This window comes from Xyrauchen texanus, chromosome 9, assembly GCF_025860055.1.
Source record: "Xyrauchen texanus isolate HMW12.3.18 chromosome 9, RBS_HiC_50CHRs, whole genome shotgun sequence".
In the NCBI taxonomy this organism is placed as follows: domain Eukaryota; kingdom Metazoa; phylum Chordata; class Actinopteri; order Cypriniformes; family Catostomidae; genus Xyrauchen; species Xyrauchen texanus.
In genome coordinates, this window is record NC_068284.1 from 8,285,997 (window position 1) to 8,310,385 (window position 24,389).

Consider the following 24,389-nt stretch of genomic DNA (forward strand, 5'->3'; position numbering starts at 1 on the left):
GAACTCTTCACCATGTTCCTCAAACCATTCCTGAACAATGTGTGCAGTGTGGCAGGGCACATTATCCCGCTGAATGAGGCCACTGCCATCAGGGAATACCATTTCCATGAAGGGGTGTACCTGGTCTGCAACGATGTTTAGGTAGGTGGCACATCAAATTGACGTCCACATGAATGGCTGGACCTAGGACTTCCCAGCAGAACATTGCCCAGAGCATCACACTCCCTAACCGGCTTGTTGTCTTCCCACAGTGCATCCTGGTGCTACCACTTCCCCAGGTAAACAAGACTCATCAGACCAGGCGGCCTTCTCCCTCTTGTCCAGTTCTGATGCTCACATGCCTATTTTAGCCGCTTTCAATGGTGGACAGGAGTCATCATGGGCACTCTGACCGGTCTGTGACGATGCAGCCCCATATGCAGCAGGACGTGATGTACTGTGTGTTGTGACACATTCCTCCTGTAACATCATTAAAATTGTATGTGACTTATGCCACAGTAAAACGTCTGTTGGTTCGGACCAGACGGGATAGCCTTCGTTGTCCTTGTGCATCAATGAGCTTTGGGCGCCCAACACCCTGTCACCGGTTTGTGGTTTGTTCTTCCTCGGAACACCGTCTGTATGTACCACTGCTGTCCAAGAGTATCCCACAAGCCTTGCTATTTCAGAGATGCTCTGACCAAGTTGTCTGGAAATAACAATTTGGCCCTAGTTAAAGTCGCTCAGGTCTTTACTCCTGCCCATTTCTCCTGCATTCAACATGTTGACTACAAGAACTAATTGTTTGCTTATCTTCTAATCTACCAAGACCTTGACATGTGGCCTTGTTAGAAGATCAACGCTATTCGCTTCACCTGTAAGTGTTCATAATGTTTTGGATCATATGTGTAAAATGGAAAGAAATGTATTTGAATTAACTTAATTCAGTTAAGTTTACTCTGTTTAATTAGGTGTCTTCTACATGAAATATATAAGTTGGTGCTACATGATCATTTTAATGAAAGAAAACTCAATCAAAGATTCAATCAAGTTCAGCCAAAGAGTAATTTTTTTTAGTGTATATACAGTGGTCTATACAAGTATTTAGACACTCAATATGCAAACAATTTAATAAAATATGTCAATATGGTTTTCATGATTTGTAAAGTTAAGAGAAAGTTTTCACTTATTTAAAATAATATATTTCAAAGTATTAAAAAAATATGGCAGTTTTCATATATGTAATACATATTTTCCCAAACAGACCTAGTAGTGGAATTTGAATATCTACATATACAGTATGCTCAAATATAAGAACTATAATTATATTTATGTTCATATAACAAAATACCAATCCAAGTGGCATCTGCAAACAAATGATGCTAGTGCTTTTCACAGAACTAACTTCACTTTTCTGAGTCACTTTTTGCAATGGCTTTTAAACAATTGGCACCAAGGTGATTTTTAGTGGATGTATTTTATGAAGTCAGATCCCCTCAAGTTCCCCTGTATCTATCTTTTTATCATTTAAACCTAACAAACCTATTTTTGTTAAATAATTGGCTTGAAAAGTGTGCTTGTGCTATTTTCAAAATGAGTGTTATTGGTCATATATTTTGGTATTGACATTAATTTTAAGCATGCCTTTTTTAAAAAAAAAATAAAAGCATGAGTGTCCAAATATGTTTGGGGCAGTTAAATACTGTATTTATGTAATTGTCAATACTTTGGTAATGTAAAACACTTTTACCATGCTGATAAAGCTTATAAACTTACTATACTTTAGGTTAAATAGTGTAGTTCTTGTTATCTTGAATGCTATGATCCAAGTTCAAAGTTCTTTATTATTGTCTTTGTACAAGCACAATGAAATTGTTTTATCTTCTAAAAGGTGTTGCATCAAATCAAATAGAGAAGTAAGGATATGAATAAAGCATAGTTTAAGTTTAAAGGTACAGAAGTAAACAAAGATACTGAGAAATGTATATAAGAATATCAAAGTTAAAGCAGGACATACAAAGATAAAGCAAATTATTATTTTTAAAATGATGAAATTGCAACTGACAAAAAAATGATGAACTTGGTAAATATCTTCGTGTATTTATAAATGAATACACAACAATAAGTATTAAGAATAAAAGCAATATAAAGAAAATATTTTACCAACACCAAAACTCAAAACAGAAATAAAATTAAAAGGAACTAAAATAAAGAGAAAAAAAAAGAAAGAAAGAAAGAAGGAAAGAAGGAAAGAGGGCATTACATTAATTAATGTGTAATTTTCTTTTAATTTAAGTAAAAAGTATGTAGGCCTTGTAAATTGTACATGTTCTGAGTGCTTTTTTGTTAAGAGAAGATGAAATTGTAATAAAATACTGTTTGTATACTTTTGTTTCCATTTGTAGAATTCACTAGTTTCCGAGTGGGAGTGTCTTTTCTTTTTTTAATAAACAGCGACCTCATGCGAACAGGGACACACATTACACTACACTACACTGTAACTCGAATGATGGCGGATCTGGCAGTTGTATAGCAAACAAAGTCAGACGATTCTGAAACCAGGTGAGACTCTTAATGTTGAAACGAGTTCAGCTCGACTGGGCTCAGTTGGAGATATGAAATATGATATTAAACATACTACCATAATCATGTTTCTGTTCAAAATGCAGTCGCGGTTTCCTGATTCGTCGGAACCGAAGCTTTACTTTCGCTGAGGTTCATCCTGTATTATGCCTCACCTGCTGTGTTACATCGCTATTATATAGTTTCATCGTGACGTCACATACATTTGATTTAAATTCTGTTGTTGCAAACAATTCGTTTGTTACACTGGGCGAAATCTGTTCTGATGAATGATGGTAAAATGAAACTATTTTACTATTCAACAAAACTGAATAGAAGATGGATTCACTTCCTCTTTTGACCTATTTATGAAAAACAATTTAACATGGATAGATAGATAGATAGATAGATAGATAGATAGATAGATAGATGTATTATTATTATTATTATTATTATTATTATTATTAAATAATCTTTTGTATTGCATATAGCTTTGAACATGGGCCATCTTGACCTTTAAATTTAGCAGTTGTCTATATTATACAAATGTCCTTATACAGGCCGAAGTTTAATCAGCTCATTCAGATCATTGACATTTAATCAGCTCATTACAATTATTTAACATATGCCTGCCAAAGAGACCACTTTTACCATATTTACCATGTTAATATTGAACAAAAGTCTTGGACAAGCTTTACATGTATGTGTTTCTTTCTTTACTCCAATGGAGAAATGAGTGATCCTCTCCTTAACCCATTGACCGTCATATGTGCGGGATCCTGCTTCGCCTTCTCTGGACTGTTTTATAAACTATACTCGGATAAAAGACGAGAAATAGAGAAGTTGAAGGTAATGCTTTTCATATTACCCATTGAAAAAATTAGAATAGGAAATAATAGGTCCCACTTGTTTCCCACATGTTTCGCCATCTGACCACAAGGCCAGATGCTTTCTTTGAAATTATAGCTTTCTAGCACTATGCTCTTGTACTGGTAATTTGATATAACCTATTCTCAACACTTACATTCCCAGGAGATCCCAAACTTTCAGCCTGACCATCACCTGTTGAGGATTCTCAATGCATCACCCAACAAAAGACTTCATTATGTTGCTGTAGATGGTACTGAAACTGTCAATAACTAAAGAAAATAACTGCACATGCTTGGAAACTTCTGAATTTATGCCTCTTTATTTTCCCTTCATTGTAGGTTTGGTTCAGGCCATTGGTGAGCCCATTTCCAGTCAGTATGTGCCACGGTGTCGTGGTGTTATACAGAAAATTTCTGTGCAAGAGCACTGGAAATATTGGAACTCCTATCTAAAGTCATGGTAAATTCTTCATTGATAATAATGTAGTGTGTTTAAGGCAATAAATTCAGAGAGGCTGAATATCGTATTGCTGTTTCCGATGTTTTATAAAATCAATGATTTTACGGATTTTACCAATTGTTAAGAGTGTTTCATTTTAAACATGGCAAACATCTTCCACCCAGGGTCTCCAAAAAAATGAACCAGAACCAAACCACCAACATGGTTCCCTTCAGTCTGATCCAGCCCGGCTCATACATCAGTGACATTTCCATCCGCGTGGACTCTCCTCTGGAGGCGAGTGGCGATTACCTCGAGCAGGTGCACAGGCGACTTCGGCATGCTAAAGAGGGGCTGGTGGACATTGTGGTGCAGGAGTTGAGCGGTGAGAGGCCAGTAGCTCAAGAGGAATGTGAGGAGCTGCTGCGGGTTGGGGCGTCCCTCACAGGTTTCGGAGAACTTGTGCTGGAGCAGGACAAGGTGATGAGGTTACAGCCACCTAAAGACGGCCGCAGCTACATTCTGATTCCCAGTGATTATAAGAGCTTCATCCAGCGACACGAGAGCAGTGCCATCATGTGGAAAGGGCTGACTGCAGTGTTTGGAATCACAGGGTTTACGCTCCTGGCTGGCTTCATCCATAGTGCCATTAATAAGGACAAGAAGAACTAGTCTGGGTCATATACTTCACTTAAAATAATAGATTAACTGGTTTGTGTGGTTTTAACATTTGTTGTGGCTCTTCACATGGGAGTGTTTGAATCCGGTGTAACTTACTTAAATATGATTTGCATTTGAATAATGATAATTCTAATGGTGATGTTTATGATTGTTGAGGATAAATATGAAATATGCAAAATCATGACAATAATAAACAACTGTTTGCTACAGTCTTCCAGTTTAAGACACATTTTTCCATTTTCGCGCACTTCAAGAAGTGACCAACAATCTTTTCATATCAGTGTTTATTTTTATAAATGCAAAATTATTCACACATTAATTAATGTAATCCACACATATTTCCAAACAGTGTAGAGTGAGATTTTATTAATTGAAAATTGTTTGGATACAAGTGGGGTTTCCATTCCAGAATGGAGCAATTTCTGAAATTTCTGAAGGCAGGGGAAGAGTCATTTTTATTCAAGAAGAAAGCCATACCTGTGATATTCAGTATTAAAGCGTTGCCTGATTGGTTGGAGAAAGTAAAACCCAACATGGTCCTTACCCCAAAAACAAACCCCGACCAACCGTATGCCACTTGGTGTTTTGCCCTGCCATCCTACATTTCGTAAAGGACAACACCTCTCCAGAAAAACATCTCGGCAACCAATGGTTCAAACTTAAAGGGATAGTTCATCCAAAAATTAAAATCCTCTCATTTACTCACCATCACATCACCCCAGATGTGAATGACTTATTTTCTTCTGCAGAAAACAAATGACGATTTTTAAAAGAATATCTCCTCTCTGTAGCTCCATACAATGCAAGGGAATTGGTGCCAAAATTCTGATGCTCCAAAAAGCACATAAAGTGAGCATGAAATTAAAATATTCTTCTAAAAATCTTAACTTCATACACATCCGGGATGGCACAAGGGTGAGTAAATGATGAATTTTAATTTTTGGGTGAATTATTCCTTTAAGAAAGAAGCTAAGTGATTCACTGATTCAAGAGGTCTTAAAATTCGCTTCTCTTACAATATTAAATTGTTCATTATTTATGGGAACTTTCATTCAAATGATGCACTAGTGATACTGTACAATCCTGAACCCCCAAAAATGGTCAATCGCAGTGTTTACACACTTTTTGTATATAAGTTTATTCATTATTGATGTCTTTAAACATTGTTTTACAATACATGTCTTTAAATAAGCATTACAACATTTACATCAAATCATAAGAATCAGAAATCTATGTATCAATGCTAGTTTCACTTAGCCATCCAGCTGGTCAATTTATGAAACCAAGAGAAAATTAACTTTCTATAAGTCAAGGCAGCTTTGGTAGAACATGGCATGCTTCAAAGCGTGTTTTATTAGGTTTGTAAAGTGTCAGAATGACCATCGGATGGGTTTATGAGTCAATATCAGATCCTGATGAAGGTTCATTTTCATTCATCTCCTTCTGAAGACTCTTCAGCCTCCTTCAACCACTGAATGAACTTCAGGAGCTGTGGAAAGACAGACGGTAAATTCCAAAGCTGGATTTGACTTCATTTTATAGCATGAAAACCATAGTTTTTCACAAATAATTGATTCTTTCTCATAGTGTGGTCCTCACCCCTTGATGCTTACGGAGTTGGTGGCTCTTGTCTGTAGTGTCACCCTGAGAGAACCAGCGCATGATGGCATCCTCATCCAGAATCTCCAGCTGGTACATGTTTATCAGCACCTAAAATGTGCAAATACAGACAATGTTGCACAATCAGCCTGTGACAGTTCCCTCACCTTTGATCAAGGAATTTCCATAACATTCCCATGATTTTCCCATTCATTTTCCATTCAAATATACATACATTTCAGATCATAACATAACTAGAAAAAAAATATTAACTACTGGTATGCTATTTGAACATAGCCAGTTGGTTTGTTTAAGCTCACTTTGACTAATGCTGCCCAATGAGTGTCGCGCTCCAGAAAGACCTCCTCCAGAGAGGCCAGACAGTCCATGTGGTCTTGAGCTCTCTTCACATAGTTCTTAAAGACCGGTGCCCACTTCTTCAACAACTGCACAGGGGACATGACAGCAACTGTTATCGGTCTCTTCAGCTACTGTATTATCATTAAATGAACGGCTGAAGGGACTGACAGTCACTCACAGGCAGCATATGTGATGAAAACTGGGCTGTGGTGATCTGAGCTCCCTGTTGGTGAAAAGGAAACTCAAGCACAACTGTGGTCAAGATCTGCATGATCTCCTTCAGAGTAATGTTGTATGCATACCTGACAGAGAAAATAAATCTTAATGACATTTATTAGCATCTAAATGATAACTAAGGTAAGTGCATTATACATATTTGACCTACTTGAGAGAGTTAATCTCAAGAACCAGATTGTCACAGCTGATGTGCTCATCCAAACCTCTCTGTAATGTTCCATGAACCTCATTTTGAAACACTGAGAAAAAGACACATTAGAGAAAACAGACATAAGAAGTCAAACAGAGCTCTGGGAAATATTTACGATGCATTTAGGAATGCAATTATGTCAGTTTTACAGTAGTCACCTTTAACATCATCAAGTTCAGGTGATGCCGTACGGCTTCCAGTGTCATGTGACCCTTCGCTGACCTCACTCTCACTGTCACTCTCTGGATCTGGATTCAACACTAGGCCTGGTCAAATACAAATGGTATGAAGCATTTTACATTGATTCTTAATGAACTTTTGAGGTGTTCATGGAATATGACAGACGTCTCACCCCAAATACATTTCGCAAATTTGTCTTCTTCAGTTACATCAAGGCTGTTGGTTTTCCATCTGCATCCTTTGCCCTCTGTGCCCACCTCTGCTGGATTAAATACTGACCACAAATGCACAAAACTCAGAGTTAATGACACTTTAAACATGTGAATCACGTGTCAAATCAAGTAATAGTAAGGTAAAATTTTTTTGACATGGATCTTAGTCAGGAAATGAATGAAAGCGAGGAATGTGAGGAATAGGAGTGCAATCCGTTCAAGATGTTCAGGAAAAATCACCTTTGAGTTTAAAGATGAGCTCTTAACATCACCACACACCAATTAACTAAGAGTGGCAAAAAACAACAATAACAGCAGAAATAAAGTCAATAAAGAGCAAAAAATAAGCCTATATCACTAAACGCATATTTATTCTGTTCGGCTTGGGACAACATTTGGGGGAATATTGTTGGTCTAACAATATTGGTGATTTTATGTAGATTTTTACAGTGTCACGTGATAGTGTGCAGTTATTATTTAAGCCCTGAAGTTGTTTTTAAAGATTTCCTGTTTCAGTGGCATACACAAAATTAAAGGGTTATACTTTTTTTTTTTTTTTAAATAAACAAACAAACAAATGGGTCAATTGTTTGGTATCATTGTAAAGTAAACTTTTCAAATTTTTTAATGATATAGATTATAATACATTTTGAGACTCTCAGTCTAAAAATCTGCTGTAAATTCACCCAAACATTTTGCCAAAAATGTATTTTTTTATTTGTATTATTTGACATTATATATCTCTGGGTGTAAATAACGTAGCTCTGAAAAAACTTATTTTGTTTTGTTCCCAATCATGTCAACTGTTCCTGAGTAAACTTTTGTGTTGATACGACAAAGCAATCAAAAGTTAGAGCATTACAAATATAATTTATTATAGTGTCGAAAAACATCTCCATGTGTCCTAAAGCCTCTCTAAACAAATAAAACGTAATAATTGTACAGAAAAAAATTAAATACACAGGCAAACACAACAATGACTAAAGGTATGCATGGCTTGGAGACATGATTTTAGTATTGAGATTTCACAGAATGAGTTTCATTCTGTGTCATTTAAGTCATCATTTTTATAATTTATTTTCCCCTTTTTCTCCCCAATTTGGAATGCCCAATTACCAATGCACTCCAAGCCCACGTGGTTGCATAGTGACTCAATCCGGGTGGCAGAGGATGAATCTCAGTTGCCTCCACATCTGAGACCATCAACCAGCGCATCTTATCACATGGCTTGTTGAGCGCGTTACTGCGGAGACATAGTGCGTGTGGAGGCTTTACGCCATCCACCGCGGGATCCACACACAACTCACCACACGCCCCACGGAGAGCGAACCACAAGGAGGTTACCCCATGTGACTCTACACTCCCTAGCAACCGGGCCAATTTGGTTGCTTAGGAGAAGTGGCTGGAGTCACTCAGCAGGCCCTGGGATTCAAACTTGTGAACCCCAGGGGTGGTTGTCAGCGTCTTTTCTCACTGACCTACCCAGGCCCCCCATTTGAGTCATCATTGAGTCTGTGTCATGAACTTGGCGCTATCTCCTGGTTGCCATATGTAACATTGTGCTTTGTGTGGATTGTCTAATGATCTATGAATCCGATTATGTTGTGTGTGGACTCGTTTGAAAGATAATCACCCCCTCTAAGTAATGGTTTTCATATTTTATGTTCCGTTTATATATCATGAAGTTATAAGTGGAATCGCGGCATATAAGGAACACCAACATAATTGTCAAATACATATACTTAGCTATTACCCGCTATATTTAGCAAATAGGCTGGTAGTATTCTATTCTTTGAGGGCTTTCCAACAACATATGACAAAGGTGGCTATTTGATGAGTTTGATGTTTTTACTAATAGCAATAATATGAACAATGCATTTTTTATATATAAATTATCAAAATGGAAAACTTCTGATTTGTCTGCAAATTTGGTCATAATGCCTACATGAATTGTAACGTACAGTTTCTAAGTTTTCAAACTAAACCTATTTTGTGTTGGTCAACTCTGTAGTGATTAATATTTACAAAGTCTTTTTTTCCTCTCTGGGCCATCCGAGCTTAAAGGGTTAAAGAAATAATAGGGACATTCACCTTTCTGTCTAATTTTGTCTTCATTGTGGGCAACATCATTGTCATCAATCAAGAACTCATCATCATCCTCCTCATCTTCTTCATCTGGATGGTGCATGGACAGAACTGTGCCTCCAGGAAGTGTGATATCTGGACCAACCACGACCTGCATATACAGGTGAAACTCGAAAAATTAGAATATCGTGCAAAAGTTCATTAATTTCAGTAATTCAACTTAAAAGGTGAAACTAATGTATTATATAGACTCATTACAAGCAAAGTAAGATATTTCAAGCCTTTATTTGATATAATTTTGATGATTATGGCTTACAGCTTATGAAAACCCTGTGACAGCATGAGAGGGTCAGAATCTTTAGTGTGTGCAAGTTCCCAGTAAACACCACTTCAACAGTCTCTTCAGTATGTCGGTGTATTTAATAATTTAACAAAAGGTTTACAACTTAAATCTCTTCAGCTCAAAAGTAACTTATTCGTCTTTGCTTCACAGAGGTATGCGTCCTTTCTCCAACCACACACTCCAACAGTTTCTCACACCCACTATTAGAGCCTCGTGCTGGTCTCATTAGCTGCAGCTGTACTCTCAAGGCAGCCTGGGTTTTGTAGTCCTTAACAGACGGCCATCTTGCTCCAGCCATCTGAGGGCCATGTATCTGCCCTCTAGAACACGCCCTCTCATGATGCCACATACCCCCCTCCTCTGCTCTGAGGCTCTTGGTTGGCAGGCCCCTGTGAAGAGGACATCCTTGCGAGAGAGGGCATCAGCGTTTCCATGGCATCGACCAGGCCTGTGGACAACAGAGAAATTGAAGGCTTGCAGACTTAAAAACCATCTAGTTATTCTGCTGTTGCTCTCCTTGTTCTGGGCCATCCATTGCAGAGGTGCATGGTCTGTCATTAATACAAATTTCCTCCCCAATAGGTAGTACTTGAGTGCCTCTAGTGCCCATTTAATAGCCAGGCACTCTTTCTCAATTGTGGCATAGTTTTTCTCGTGTTTTGCCAGTTTCCTACTGATATAGAGCACAGGATGTTCCTCGCCTTTATGTGTTTGAGAAAGGACTGCTCCTAGACCCCCCTCAGAGGCATCAGTCTGCACCAGGAATTCTTTTGTGAAGTCTGGGGATTTCAAAATCGGCCTGGAACACAACATCCTCTTTAACCGGGAAAAGGCCTCCTCTGCTTCTTTGCTCCACCTTACCAGTCTGGAGTGTCTGTTAGTGGTTAGCTCTGTAATGGGTGCAACCAGACTTGAAAAGTTAGGCACAAATCTCCTATAATAGTTGGCTAGGCCAAGGAAGGACTTTACCTGTCTTTTGGTTTGTGGCCTAGGCCAGTTCTGAATGGCCCCAACTTTGGCTTCCTGAGGTTGTACTACACCCCTGCCTATTGTATAGCCCAGATACTCAGTTTCACCGTAGGCAATTTTACATTTTTGGGGTTTGCAGTCAAGCCCGCCTCTCTGAGGGAATCCAGCACCTTCTGCACCATTCCAAGATGGCTTTCCCAGTCTGTGCTGTGGATTACCACATCATCTAAATAAGCAGCAGCATACTGCTGGTGGGGTTGAAGAACACGGTTCATGAGCCTTTGGAAGGTGGCTGGGGCCCCATGAAGGCCAAAGGGTAGATGAGTATAATGGTATAGCCCTTCTGGTGTTGCAAATGCAGTCTTCTCTTTGGAATCTGAAGATAAGGGAACTTGCCAGTAGCCTTTTGTCAGATCTAGTGTTGAAATGAAGCGTGCTTTACCTAGCCTGTCAATCAATTCATCAATGTGGGGCATAGGGTATGCATCAAACTTTGAGATCTCATTTAACTTCCTAAAGTCATTGTAGAACCTTACTGTGCCATCGGGCTTGGGGACCATCACTATAGGGCTCGACCATGCAGTCTGCGACTCCTCTATAACCCCTAACTTAAGCATTTCCCTCACCTCGTCCTTAACGGCTTCTCGTCTGGCCTCTGGGATTCTGTAAGGCCGCTGCTGTACAATTTTCCCTGGGACAGTATGGATCTCATGCTGGACCACTTGAGTATGGCCTGGGACTGGGGAAAAAACATCTTTGTTACGATCCACTAACTCCATTACTTCCTGTCTTTGCTGTGGGTTCAGATCTGTATTCACACGGACTTCTTCTCGTGGTGGATCACTGGATTTCCTTGGGGGAAGAGAACACACCATCGCGTCTCTAGGGTGCCAACGTTTCAAGAGGTTGACGTGGTATATTTGATCAGGCTTTCTCTTGCCTGTTTGCTTAACCCTGTAATTGACCTCCCCTACCCTCTCTATGACCTCAAAGGGTCCCTGCCATGTGGCTAGGAATTTGCACTCTACTGTGGGCACCAGCACTAACACTCGGTCTCCTGGGTGAAACTCTCTAGGTTGAGCTGGGCGGTTATATATAGCTTGTTGTTCCTGTTGCGCTTTCTCCATAATGTTCTCTTACCATAGGGTAAATGGCTGCCATTCTGTTTCTCATTTCCCCCACATGATCAATGAATGACCTATGGGGGCAAGGCTGTTCTTCCCACGCTTCCTTTGCTATATCCAGCAGACCCCTTGGCTTGTATGGGTACAAAAGTTCAAAAGGGGCGAACCCTGTAGAGGCTTGTGGTACTTCTCTAATTGAGAACAACAGATAGGGTAAGAGTTGATCCCAGTTTCTGCCATCCGTGTCAATGGTTTTACTGAAGCATTTGCTTAAGGGTCTTATTAAAACGCTCCACAAGGCCGTCTGTCTGTGGATGGTACACTGATGTTCTTATTTGCTTTATCTTTAGGAGGGTGCAGAGCTCTTTCATTACACGAGACATGAATGGGGTCCCCTGGTCTGTAAGAATTTCTTTTGGGATACCCACTCTAGTACTAATCAGAAACAATTCTTTGGCAATTTGTTTTGCTGTAGCTTTCCTTAACGGCACCGCTTCAGGGTAGCGGGTTGCATAGTCTATCATCACCAAAATATATTGGTGACCCCTGCTGCTCCTCGGAAGAGGCCCCACAATGTCCATCCCAATCCTCTCAAAGGGGGTTTCGATGATGGGTAAAGGAATCAAGGGACTTCGAAAATTAGGTTTTGGAGCTGACTGCTGACACTCCGGACAACTACGGCAGTAGTTCTCTACTTCCTTATGCACACCAGGCCAAAAGAACCGTTTTAACACTCTTTCTTTGGTTTTTTCCACACCTAAATGTGCCCCAAGCAGATGAGTGTGGGCTAGTTGCAGTACTGTGGCCCTATGAATTTGAGGTACCAGCAACTGCTCTACAGTCTCCTCCCCCTCTTTTTTTATTTGGTAGAGCAACCCATTCTTAATTGCAAAATATGGGTACACTAGTGGAAGATTACTGGGAACTATTCCATCAACCACTTTCACATTTTTCAAAGCATTAACGAGTGTAGGGTCATTCAGTTGGGCTGTTCCATACTGGCCTGTTAAACTCTGGTGCCCTGGCACTTCTGGACCGCTATCACTCCCTTGGGTTGACCCCAGCTCCTCGGGTTCCGTCTGTAACTGTACCCTGTTTTGAGTGATGGGCTGTGGTGGTGGCTCATCTGCTTGTTCTGAGGCCGACTCCGTCTCTTCCAGGTTGTCTCCTCTATACGTCCGTGTCTGCACTGGAAGGCAATGGTGTGTTAGAGTTTGGACATTTTGACTTGCCTGATTTATTATATTTTGTCTGATTTTACCCCTGTGCCGCTGGGGTTCTCTTGCTCTCTTTGTTTGTATGTCTTGCCACAACATGTGAAACAAAGGAAAATCTCGTCCAATTAACACCTGTACTGGCAGGGATCCCACCACCCCAGCTCGAACTTCATACTTCCCTCTAGTCGTGACTAGTGTTACTGCAGATGTGGGGTATGTACAGGTGTCACCATGCACACACGACACTGGAACTGGGTTTTCTAGTGAGATTTGCTTTGGGTTGACCAAGGATTGGTGCACCAGGGTAATCATGCTTCCAGAGTCCAGCAATGCCTCTACATCTTGACTATTTAGTGATACAGGGCATGTCATAGGTTGGAACACAGAGTTACCCAATAAAGCAGCAAAAGGTTATTTTTCAAGCCACTTGAAGACTCAGCCGTCGGCATAGGCTCATCTGTTTGGTTGCATTGCCATGAAATGTGTCCCACTTCCCCACACTTGTAACAGGTTCTCAGTTTATACAATGTACTTTCGACTGGCGAATCTTGCTGGCTGGACCCTTTCCCCTGTGGACTAGCCCATCTGGGAGTAGGGGCTCTAGGGAAAAACTTTTGTTGGGGCTGCACACTGGTTGGGAACCGTGAGTTCAGCATTTCTGCACTGGCTTGGTATCTTTCAACTTCTTCTATCAATTTTTGGGGTGAATTTGGGTTATTCAGACAGACAAATCGTTTTGCTTCAGCGGGTAGGGCTCTTACAAATCTATCCATCACCAAGGAATCAACCACTTCTGTTGCTGAGTGCCTATCAGGCTCTAACCATTTCTTCGCCAGACGCATTAATTCGTGCATCTGTGTACGGGGTGGCTGTTCTTTCTTGAAGCACCATACATGGAACCTCTGGGCCCTTCCGAATTCTGTAAGCCCACTGTGACTTAATATTTCTATGAATTTAAGGAGTCATAACTATTGGCCAAGGTTGGGTCTAGATCTAGGAAGGCTTTCTGTGATTCTCCAGACAAAAAATGTGCCAATAATTTGGCCCATTGAGCTCTTGGCCATTTTTCTCTGAGAGCGGTTGTCTCAAAGGCATGCAAGTAAGCTTCAACATCATCATTCTCTCCCATTTTAGGAATAAAGTCACTAGCCCGTATCCTGCTAACATCTTGGGCTTGTTTCATTTCCAATTCTTTAACTTTAAGGTTATTAGCCCGCCTCTGTTCCTCCAGCAAACCAGCTTGGATTTGCTGCTGCACTTTATTACTCTCTATCATTGTTTTCAGTAACTCTTCCATCTTAGAATCAATTGATTGTGTACTTAGCTTAGCAAACAGGCTTGTGAGGTCCTCCACGTCACTCTGGAACATCAGCAGTCATCCACTTGCCCGCATTCTCCACCAAATGTGACAGCATGAGAGGGTCAGAATCTTTAGTGTGTGCAAGTTCCCAGTAAACACCACTTCAACAGTCTCTTCAGTATGTCGGTGTATTTAATAATTTAACAAAAGGTTTACAACTTAAATCTCTTCAGCTCAAAAGTAACTTATTCGTCTTTGTTTCACAGAGGTATGCATCCTTTCTCCAACCACACACTCCAACAGTTTCTCACACCCACTATTAGAGCCTCGTGCTGGTCTCATTAGCTGCAGCTGTACTCTCAAGGCAGCCTGGGTTTTGTAGTCCTTAACAGACGGCCATCTTGCTCCAGCCATCTGAGGGCCATGTATCTGCCCTCTAGAACACGCCCTCTCATGATGCCACAACCCCAAATTCAGAATCTCAGAAAATTAGAATATTACAAGAAATCAATAAAAAAAAAAGGATTTTAAATACAGAAATGTCGGCCCTCTGAAAAGTGTAATCATGCATATGTACTCAGTACTTGGTTTGGGCCCCTTTTGCATTAATTACTGCCTCAATGCGGCGTGGCATGGATGCTATCAGCCTGTGGCACTGCTGAGGTGTTATGGAAGACCAAGATGCTTCAATAGCGGCCTTCAGCTCTTCTGCATTGTTTGGTCTCATGTCTCTCATCTTTCTCTTGGCAATGCCCCATAGATTCTCTATGGGGTTCAGGTCAGGCGAGTTTCCTGGCCAATCAAGCACAGTAATACCATGGTCATTGAACCAGGTTTTGGTACTTTTGGCAGTGTGGGCAGGTGCCAAGTCCTGCTGGAAAATGAAGTCAGCATCTCCATAAAGCTTGTCTGCTGAAGGAAGCATGAAGTGCTCTAAAATGTCCCGGTAGACGGCTGCGTTGACTCTGGACTTAATAAAGCACAGTGGACCAACACCAGCCGATGACATGGCTCCCCAAACCAACACAGACTGTGGAAACTTCACACTGGACTTCAAGCATCTTGGATTGTGTGCCTCTCCATTCTTCCTCCAGACTCTGGGACCTTGGTTTCCAAATGAGATGCAAAATTTGCTCTCATCAGAAAAGAGGACTTTGGACCACTGAGCAACAGACCAGTTCTTTTTTTCTTTAGCCCAGGTAAGACGTTTGACATTTGAAGCCCATGTCCAGGACCCGTCTGTGTGTGGTGGCTCTTGATGCAGTAACTCCAGCCTCAGTCCACTCCTTGTGAAGCTCCCCACACATCTGAATGGCCTTTTCCTGACAATCCTCTCCAGGCTACGGTCATCCCTGCTGCTTGTGCACCTTTTTCTTCCACACTTTTCCCTTCCACTTAACTTTCTATTAATGTGCTTTGATACAGCACTTTGAGAACATCCAGCTTCTTTTGCAATTACCTTTTGAGGCTTTCCCTCCTTGTGGAGGGTGTCAATGATGGTTTTCTGCACAACTGTCAGGTCAGCAGTCTTCCCCATGATTGTGAATTCAACTGAACCAGACTGAGAGACCATTTAAAGGCTCAGGAACCCTTTGCAGGTGTTTAGCTGATTAGAGTGTGACACTTTGAGCCTACAATACTGAACCTTTTCACAATATTCTAATTTTCTGAGATTCTGAATTTGGGGTTTTCATAAGCTGTAAGCCATAATCATCAAAATGATATCAAATAAAGGCTTGAAATATCTTTCTTTGCTTGTAATGAGTCTATATAATATATTAGTTTCACCTTTTAAGTTGAATTACTGAACTTAATGAACTTTTGCACGATATTCTAATTTTTCGAGTTTCACCTGTAATGACATCTTATTCAAAGACAAGGCAACCAGCTCAGATTTTAAGAGACTCATGGCACCGTGGACAATTCTCTATAAATAGAAATGTAATTATCAATTAAATATGAATATATCACTATAATTTAATGTTCTTAGTGATAATCCTAATACGTGGTCGATAGATATGGGTTTTTTTTAATGGCCAATATCAATATCTATTAGATCTTATATCTATTACAATATCACAGCAGAGTGACAGAGGGGTGTATGTGTTTGAATTTATATTTATATATAGCAGTTTCCCAGCATGTATTATGTCAAGTGTACGCAGAAAGGCATTAGTTGTTATTGCAGCAGAGCATTATGGGTAATTGTCACTATTCTATGTGCTCATTAGGCGACTGTCAGAACATTTGCATGCATAGTTGTAATTAAGCTACAGCAGGTTTTTGCTTAGTCGAGCTACAGTCATCATCAATCTGTCAAAGTATACATGACACAATTTGTAATAAAAATTAGAAGGAAGGACTTCAAATACAGCAGTTTATATACACGTCGCGCATGGGCTGCCATCCAAATATGATGCAATTCACTGACTTGATTAAAGGGACATTGTAAAATGCTTAAAAAATGCTTATCGTGCATGCACTTATACAACGAGCAGGCAAAACTAAACTTTTAAAAGTGTATTCTTTCCTATAATTGATAAATGTTAAGCCATTTCTTTTCTGTTTTTTAAAGCTTTTCTGTTTTATAATATGATAAAAAAAAACACACATTTGGCCCAGGGCCTCTGTCTTAGTACTGTACTCGGAAAACACGACTTCCTTGATCATTTTGCCACTGTCAAGTGTAGTAGGGAGTGTTGGTGTTTCAGGTTCATTTCTCTGGGTACATGGACAGTGAATGTTAGATAATCTCTTGTGGTCTCCCAACGCTATTACGCAAGACTGTTAAACAGAGGCCAGCTGGGTGAATTGGAAAACAAGTAAATTAGTCTTCTAAATTAAATAAATATATTGATGCCTCAAAAATATATTGATAAATGAATGTGCTGATCAATAATCACTATACTGATTTTATGACATTCCTATGACAACAATACTTAATAAAAAAAAAGATTCATAGAGCCTCCAACTCAAGTCAAGTCAAGTCAAGTCAAGTCAAGTCAAGTGGTTTTTATTGTCGTTTCAACCATATACAGTTAGTACAGTACACAGCAAAACGAGACAACGTTCCTCCAGGACCATGGTGCTACATAAAAACAACAAAGGACCAACATAGGACCACATGAGACTGACTACACAACGAAATAAAATACCTATATAAACTACCTATATATACCTATATAAAGTGCACGTGCAAACATGTGCAAAAAAGACAGGACAGTACAACAAATTACTGACAATGAACAGGACAATAGACAGTGCAGCGCCGACCAGTACTCAGTAGTGCAAAAAGATGACAGTTTCTAAAAATGTAAACATAACATACTATGAGATAGGAGTATTGAGGAGTCTGATGGCTTGGGGAAGAAGCTGTTACATCAGTCTGATGGCTTGGGGAAGAAGCTGTTACACAGTCTGGCGTGAGGGCCGAATGCTTCGGTACCTCTTGCCAGACGGGAGGAGGGTAAAGAGTTTGTGTGAGGGGTGTGTGGGGTCAGTCCACAATGCTGGTTGCTTTATGGATACAGTGTTTTTTGTAAATGTCTTTGATGGAGGGAAGAGAGACACCAATGATCTTCTCAGCTGTCCTCACTATCCTCTGCAGGGCTTTGTGGTCCGAAACGGTGCAAGTCCCAAACCAGGCAGTGATGCAGCTGCTCAGGATGCTCTCAATAGTCCCTCTATAGAATGTAGTGAGGATGGGGGTTGGGAGATGTGCTTTCCTCAGCCTTCGAAGAAAGTAGAGACGCTGCTGGGCTTTCTTGGTGATAGAGCTGGTGTTGAGGGACCAGGTGAGGTTCTCCGCCAGGTGAACACCAAGGAATTTGGTGCTCTTGACGATCTCCACAGAGGAGCCGTCGATGTTCAGCGGAGTGTGTTCACCTTGTGCTCTCCTAAAGTCAACAACCATCTCTTTTGTTTTGTCGACATTCAGGGACAGGTTGTTGGCTCTACACCAGTTCGTCAGCCGCTGCACCTCCTCTCTGTATGCTGACTCGTTGTTCTTGCTGATGAGACCCACCACGGTCGTGTCATCGGCGAACTTGATGATGTGATTCGAGCTGTGCATTGCTGCACAGTCGTGAGTCAGCAGAGTGAACAGCAGTGGACTGAGCACACAGCCCTGGGGGCCCCAGTGCTCAGTGTGGTGGTGGTGGAGATGCTGTTCCCGATCCGGACTGACTGAGGTCTCCCAGTCAGGAAGTCCAGGATCCAGTTGCAGAGGGAGGTGTCCAGGCCCAGCAGGTTCAGCTTTCCAATCAGGTGCTGGGGAATGATTGTGTTGAATGCTGAGCTGAAATCTATGAACAGCATTCGAACGTATGAGTCCTTATTGTCTAGGTGGGTGAGGGCCAGATGGAGGGTTGTGGTGATGGCATCGTCCGTTGAGCGGTTTGAACGATCACGCAAACTGCAGTGGGTCTAGTGAGGGGGCAGCTGGGTCTTAATCTGCCTCATGACGAGCCTCTCGAAGCACTTCATGATGATGGGTGTAAGTGCGACGGGACGGTAGTCGTTGACGCAGGACACTGAAGACTTCTTTGGCATGGGGATGATGGTGGTGGCCTTGAAGCACGTTGGAACAACGGCGCTGGAACAACTCCATAGAATTTATACATTAAAATGTTAATTTAAATAAACAAGGGCAACGTAATGTTTCAGCTTAACCATACCTGGATAAATGGTAAATGGTAAATGGTCTGCACTTATATAGCACCTTTTTAACCTTAACGGTATTCAAAGCGCTTTACACTGTGTCTCATTCACCCATTCACACACACATTCATACACCAATGGCGGCAGAGCTGCCATGTAAGGTGCTAGCCTTCCATTGGGAGCAACTTGGGGTTCAGTGCCTTGCCCAAGGACACTTCAGCATGTGGAATCATGTGGGCCGGGAAATGCGATTAGTGGCTGACCCGCTCTACCAACACAGCCGCCTAAACATATATTAAACACTTATTTAAACTCCAGCAACAAGGTTGGTACATGGCAAAATAACCCTTGTGTTTAACCTTAAAAATGTTTCTTGTTTTTCTTACATGCAATGCTGAAATTTCTTACATTGTAAGCGAGCACACACTGCTCATTGAGGGTGACTCCCTGTTTCACTTCCACACCGTCACAGATTACGGACTGCTGGACCTTCACATTGTTGGCAATATGGACTCTGTTCCATATATATGCTCTGTCCAGAACCACATTGTCCCCTACGAGAGAGGAGAACAGAGAGACAGGGCCAATCAAACAGATTTTCACATAATCACATGGCATTTAAAAAATTACTAACATAGGAATCAAGTCATAAGACGGAATTGACTTTCTGCATTGACTTTATGACACTGAAAACAAAACCATCAGACCCATGTCATACATGACACAGAGGACAGAAACACTATATAAACTAAAATGAATGAATTTCATATGAAGACCATACCGATGACACAGTTTGCACCGATCACAGTGTTGGATATGGTGCAGTTTGCTCCAATCGTTGTGTTTTGACCAATGAGCACGTTCTCCTCCATCTGGCTGCCAAGACCCAGACTGACCCCCAGCTTACGGTACACATTGTGTCGAGAGTGTGTACAGCTCTGGCCTTCATGGTCTGCAAAGTTAGCTTCAGGAGTGATTGGATAGATCCAGCGGCGAATCATGTCAGAAGAGATGGAGTCGTACATGAGGAGGTTAGACACCCGAGCCCCATATCCATCTTTAGTGACGTGCATGTGGATCTGGTTTCCCAGGATCTACCGAAAAGGAAATTCCATAAGAATAAGACAAGAATGCATGAAAGAGTGTGGCAGTTTATTGTACATTTCATACCTCCTCACTGACTAAAATCCCACGGACAAAGTCGTTTCTTGTCTGGTAGTCAAAGTTGTCAGTGAAAAGTTCAGCAACCTAAGAGACAAAATCTTCACTGTTTATCTTAGGGTTTTAAAAAGGATCATGATACATTTAGATATGTATATTATTCAAACACGTACAGTACAAACGAAAAACAGCATACTCACCTGTGGAGAACAGATGCTGATATGACAATCCAGTAGATCATACCTGATTTCAAATTCATCACTTCCACTATGGAAAATATTCTGTGCACAAGAGAAAAATCTGCAGTCAATAAAAAAATTTAAAAAAATACTTGTATTTTGCATAAAGAAAATGCAACCTATTTTAAGACCATTATTATTATTATGATTGCATTATGACATTATTTTAATGACAAATGGGCTCACACCATTCCCCCTAAAATTATAATTACCATCCTGCAAATTAATTAAAAAAATAATGTATGAATACAAATATATGATGTATAACAACTACATTTGTTAGGCATACATCATGGTAGTATTTCTTGTACAGCCTTTAATGTATGCTAATTTAAGTAAAAAAAAAAGTAATTGTCTATTGACAGGAAGGATGATTATTTGGACCCACTTTATATTAGGTGGCCTTAACTACTATGCAATTAACCATTTGATAAACTCTGTATGTACATACATGTTATTGGATTGTAATTACATTTAAAGTACTTGCATTTAATTACATTTGTAGTTACACTGTTAACTTTACCCTTAATCCTAACCCAACCCTTACCCCAAAACATAACTCTACATTTACGTATTTGGCAGATGCTTTTATCCAAAGCCCTTATTACAGGGACAATCCCCCCGGAGCAACCTGGAGTTAAGTGTCTTGCTCAAGGACACAATGGTGGTGACTGTGGGGATCGAACCGACAACCTTCTGCTTACCATTTCAGTCCTTTAGCCCACTACACCACCACCACTCCTAACCCCTAATCCTAACCCAAATACCCAGAATAACCTGTAGTTACACAGTAAATACAGTCTTGTATGTATTTAATGTTAGTACAAAGTAGTGAAGGACACCTAATATAAAGTGTGACCGATTATCATTACTTTAATCTATTAAAGCCTCTTGAACTTAATAAAACTTAATAAAACATATTTCTCCCACAAATAAATACATACACAAAATTAAACATATTATATTTATTTATTATTAATGATTTATATGAAAATTATGCACAATTCCCTCCAATTTCCGTAATGTGAAAAAAACTAATTATGATATATAATTGAAATTGTGAAGTTTCTATTAGGGCTATCATTTTAACTTATATATTTAGTGTGATTAATAGAAAAATAAAAATTAATGCATTTAATCATGTCTCCTGACCTGTGCGTATATCCGCACATATGTCACATCTTGTGTTTATGAGCCGCATCAGCTGGGGGCAGTCAGCATGCCTCTACAAACCTCACAAGCATTGATGCCAAGTCACACAGAGCACGTTCTTGACAGCTGGACGAAGCACAACAAAATGCTGGGATCTTGAGACACGATCTTCAAATTTTCAACTACTTTTTACTTCACACAGCGTCCTAAAAATGTGCCGTTTATGACATTGAAAACCAATTAGATGCTTCAAAAGTGTCCATCTGTCACAAATGTACATAGACTGACAATATAATACAAAATTGTGCAGATTATTATGTATTATTTATATTTAATTATCTTTATTTGGGGGCCTTCTCAGCAAATAAAGGTACTTGCGATAAAATGTGATTTATTCTATGAATAAATTGAAAATGAATAAAAACTGAAATCTATTGACAGCCCTAGAATTTATAATATGATAATTTATATTAAAAAGCAATTGTTTGTTGATAGAAAGGATGATTTTTGTAACATTATTACACTAACGAGAATCAAATGAGTAAACCCCTAAACTCAGTTAAACAAAAAATGTATTTGGCGTGTAGCTCATGCCACGTGTTTGTGCAACCATCATGAACCACCTAAAATCAAGTGGCTTGTTGAGGAGATTTGTTCAAAGAATTTTCAACTAGATCACATCTAGACACCAGCATATCAGAGAGACTTGTGGGTGGGCTTTTTTGACTTGGGCCAGTAAGCAATCACATATGGTACTACTAACCACCCAGAACACCCTTGCAACCACATACAGTAGCAACGTCCTAACAGATTGTCTGATTGACTCTAAAATATCTCTGAAATCTCATACCATAGGGAACTGTAGTCTCTTTAGCCCCTGTGCTCTCTGATAATGAAGGACACGTTTGTTCTTGTTGTCCATGGCTACAATGACGTCATCTTCATCACAGCGAGTCTTGTGGCCGGGCGAGGACTTTTTGAAGATCATAGTCATCACCGAGATATTTTTCTCCATTTTGCGGCGTTGCCTTTGAGACAAAATACCACATGTTGTTTGAAGAGTTAAAATCAATGACAATGTACAATATTTTGCACAGTAAATTATGTTGAATTCAATTTATAGACAGGACAGAGAACCTGATCATGTTTACTAAATATGGATAACACTCACCTGTGCTCCTGTAAGGCCTGGGAAACATCAATGTTGGACACCACATCTCCATATACCAACAGAAAGTCTGAGCGGACCAGACCCTTGGCATCCACGTCCCTCAATACATCCCCGAGGGAACGGTACAGGTCCGACGTGATGATGTGCACTGTGTTTGGGGAAGAGGGGCGACACCATTTTGACTTTCTGTAAAATAAGAACATAATAATAAGTCAAAAGAACCCCAGTCATTCTTTGAAATCAACTTAAACAAAAGGTACAATGTCTTACTGTAAGTACTCCTTGATTTTGTTGGACATCCAGCAACAGAAAACAAACGTCTCTTGCACTCCAGTAGAGGTCAGAAACTCTAGTGTGTAGTCGATCATGGAGACATTTGCCAGTGGGAGAAGAGCCTGAAAGGTTTATTCTGAATTAAACAGGCAACAAGTAATGTCCTTACAAAAATGTACCATGGTACAGTGACTGCTTCACCTTGGTACTGAATGATTGCCATTTTCCTAAACTTTGTTGTATTTTAAGAATCCCTGGGTTCTACCATGAAGGGTTCCCACCTTTTTCGACCAATGAAATACTCCGCCTTCAACATTTTGTAAACCATTTCAACCAAATAACTGCAAAGAGCAGTTCCGCTCACAAATTGAACCTCACTATGGCTTGCAAGCCAGTTCTAATCTACAAAATCTCAAACTAAGAGTAATATTTAGGGAATGTGCAAAGTGCAACTCAAAACATGAACAATCACTATTGAAATTCCAATGATTTTCCATGACTTCGAAGATTTTTATGACTTTTATAGTCCTGGAAAACACAGTTTTAAAATACCCAATATTTACAGGTTTTCCATTATAAGGGGAACCATGTCAGTACCATGTACCATGTCAGAAAATACTATTGTATTACAAAGGTATATATCCAAAACACTTGGCAGTACCATGGTTTTGGATGTTACTTTTAATGGTACATAGTACTTTGATCCCATGGTACTGATTAGAATTATATTTACAAGGTTCTCATAGGAACTTAAAAGAATAAGTAGGCTATACCCCAACACTAACCCATGGAACATGTCCAAATAAAATGGCATAACTATGGTATCATCGTATCATGCCCCCCATGGTACTACATGGTAATACCATGACACTTTGAAATATACAGTTATACTGAATGATAACCTTATTCTTCATGGATCATGGTGTTTACATGGTACTCCAAGGCACTTCCAATAATATTAATATTATTAGCATGGCACTACCCTGGTTACATGTCCAGAAAAATGGTATTGCCACTGAAAGGTACTTGTTGTTATTACTGTATTGTAGTGATGGGCAGTTCTTGATGGTGATCCAGAGGCACACACTGACATGTGCACTTGACTCACCCGCGGTTGGTCTTTAGTGATGGGGAAGAACCTGCGGTTGAAGCTGTCCGCGATGAGAACCGCCTGCAGCGGCTGCTCCTCTTCATCCTGATCCGCTCCGGGCTTCCGAGAGCGGTTCTGTTTCCCTGCTTTGCCTGCCATGTTTGTCATCTTTGACTACAAGCGCACAGAAATAAAGAAGATGCTAGAATGACAATGATAATGACATGTAAAGCCCTAAATGGGATGATAGGTTTAATGTTTCGAAATAATATATAAATATATATATTTAACTGTTCAT

The 24,389-nt window shown here is 40.2% G+C and overlaps 2 protein-coding genes across 5 annotated transcripts; one reads left to right on the plus strand and one right to left on the minus strand.

The window, feature by feature from the left end:
* Positions 1-2,449: 2,449 nt before the first annotated feature.
* On the plus strand, positions 2,450-4,742 carry LOC127649455 (mitochondrial ubiquitin ligase activator of nfkb 1-A-like). Of its 2 annotated transcripts, XM_052134549.1 has the most exons (5): positions 2,450-2,541; positions 3,272-3,390; positions 3,574-3,661; positions 3,750-3,870; positions 4,035-4,742. In XM_052134549.1, exons 2-5 carry the CDS (start codon positions 3,274-3,276, stop codon positions 4,519-4,521), a joined length of 813 nt encoding a protein of 270 aa, XP_051990509.1. In that variant the 5' UTR covers positions 2,450-2,541; positions 3,272-3,273; the 3' UTR covers positions 4,522-4,742. The 2 variants fall into 2 exon arrangements, with proteins under 2 accessions (XP_051990509.1, XP_051990508.1); XM_052134548.1 differs by having other exon boundaries at positions 2,482-3,390.
* Positions 4,743-5,429: 687 nt separating this feature from the next.
* LOC127649305 (translation initiation factor eIF-2B subunit epsilon-like) lies at positions 5,430-24,255 on the minus strand. 3 transcript variants are annotated; one of them, XM_052134355.1, is made up of 16 exons: positions 24,110-24,255; positions 22,999-23,123; positions 22,729-22,914; positions 22,408-22,585; positions 20,367-20,447; positions 20,176-20,253; positions 19,787-20,099; positions 19,414-19,559; positions 9,400-9,544; positions 7,269-7,370; positions 7,075-7,182; positions 6,875-6,965; positions 6,668-6,791; positions 6,450-6,575; positions 6,144-6,240; positions 5,430-6,019 (listed from the first exon to the last, which is right to left on the minus strand). In XM_052134355.1, exons 1-16 carry the CDS (start codon positions 24,248-24,250, stop codon positions 5,985-5,987), a joined length of 2,076 nt encoding a protein of 691 aa, XP_051990315.1. In that variant the 5' UTR covers positions 24,251-24,255; the 3' UTR covers positions 5,430-5,984. The 3 variants fall into 3 exon arrangements, 2 of the variants coding, with proteins under 2 accessions (XP_051990315.1, XP_051990314.1); XM_052134354.1 differs by having other exon boundaries at positions 6,130-6,240; XR_007971279.1 differs by lacking the exon at positions 5,430-6,019 and having other exon boundaries at positions 6,219-6,240; positions 6,668-6,712.
* Positions 24,256-24,389: the final 134 nt, after the last annotated feature.

What these genes read in the sequence shown, in the direction of transcription:
- LOC127649305 (XM_052134354.1), bottom strand. Translation starts at nt 24,250, where the DNA reads ATGGCAGGCAAAGCAGGGAAACAGAACCGCTCTCGGAAGCCCGGAGCG. An exon ending in AAAATCAAGGAGTACTTACA is followed by an intron (nt 22,915 to 22,998) that starts GTAAGACATTGT and finishes CTTATTTTACAG; the next exon opens with AAAGTCAAAATGGTGTCGCC. An exon ending in ATTTGCGAAATGTATTTGGG is followed by an intron (nt 7,183 to 7,268) that starts GTGAGACGTCTG and finishes GTATTTGACCAG; the next exon opens with GCCTAGTGTTGAATCCAGAT.
- LOC127649455 (XM_052134548.1), top strand. Translation starts at nt 3,244, where the DNA reads ATGTGTTTCTTTCTTTACTCCAATGGAGAAATGAGTGATCCTCTCCTT. An exon ending in TCATTATGTTGCTGTAGATG is followed by an intron (nt 3,662 to 3,749) that starts GTACTGAAACTG and finishes CCTTCATTGTAG; the next exon opens with GTTTGGTTCAGGCCATTGGT. An exon ending in AACTCCTATCTAAAGTCATG is followed by an intron (nt 3,871 to 4,034) that starts GTAAATTCTTCA and finishes TCTTCCACCCAG; the next exon opens with GGTCTCCAAAAAAATGAACC.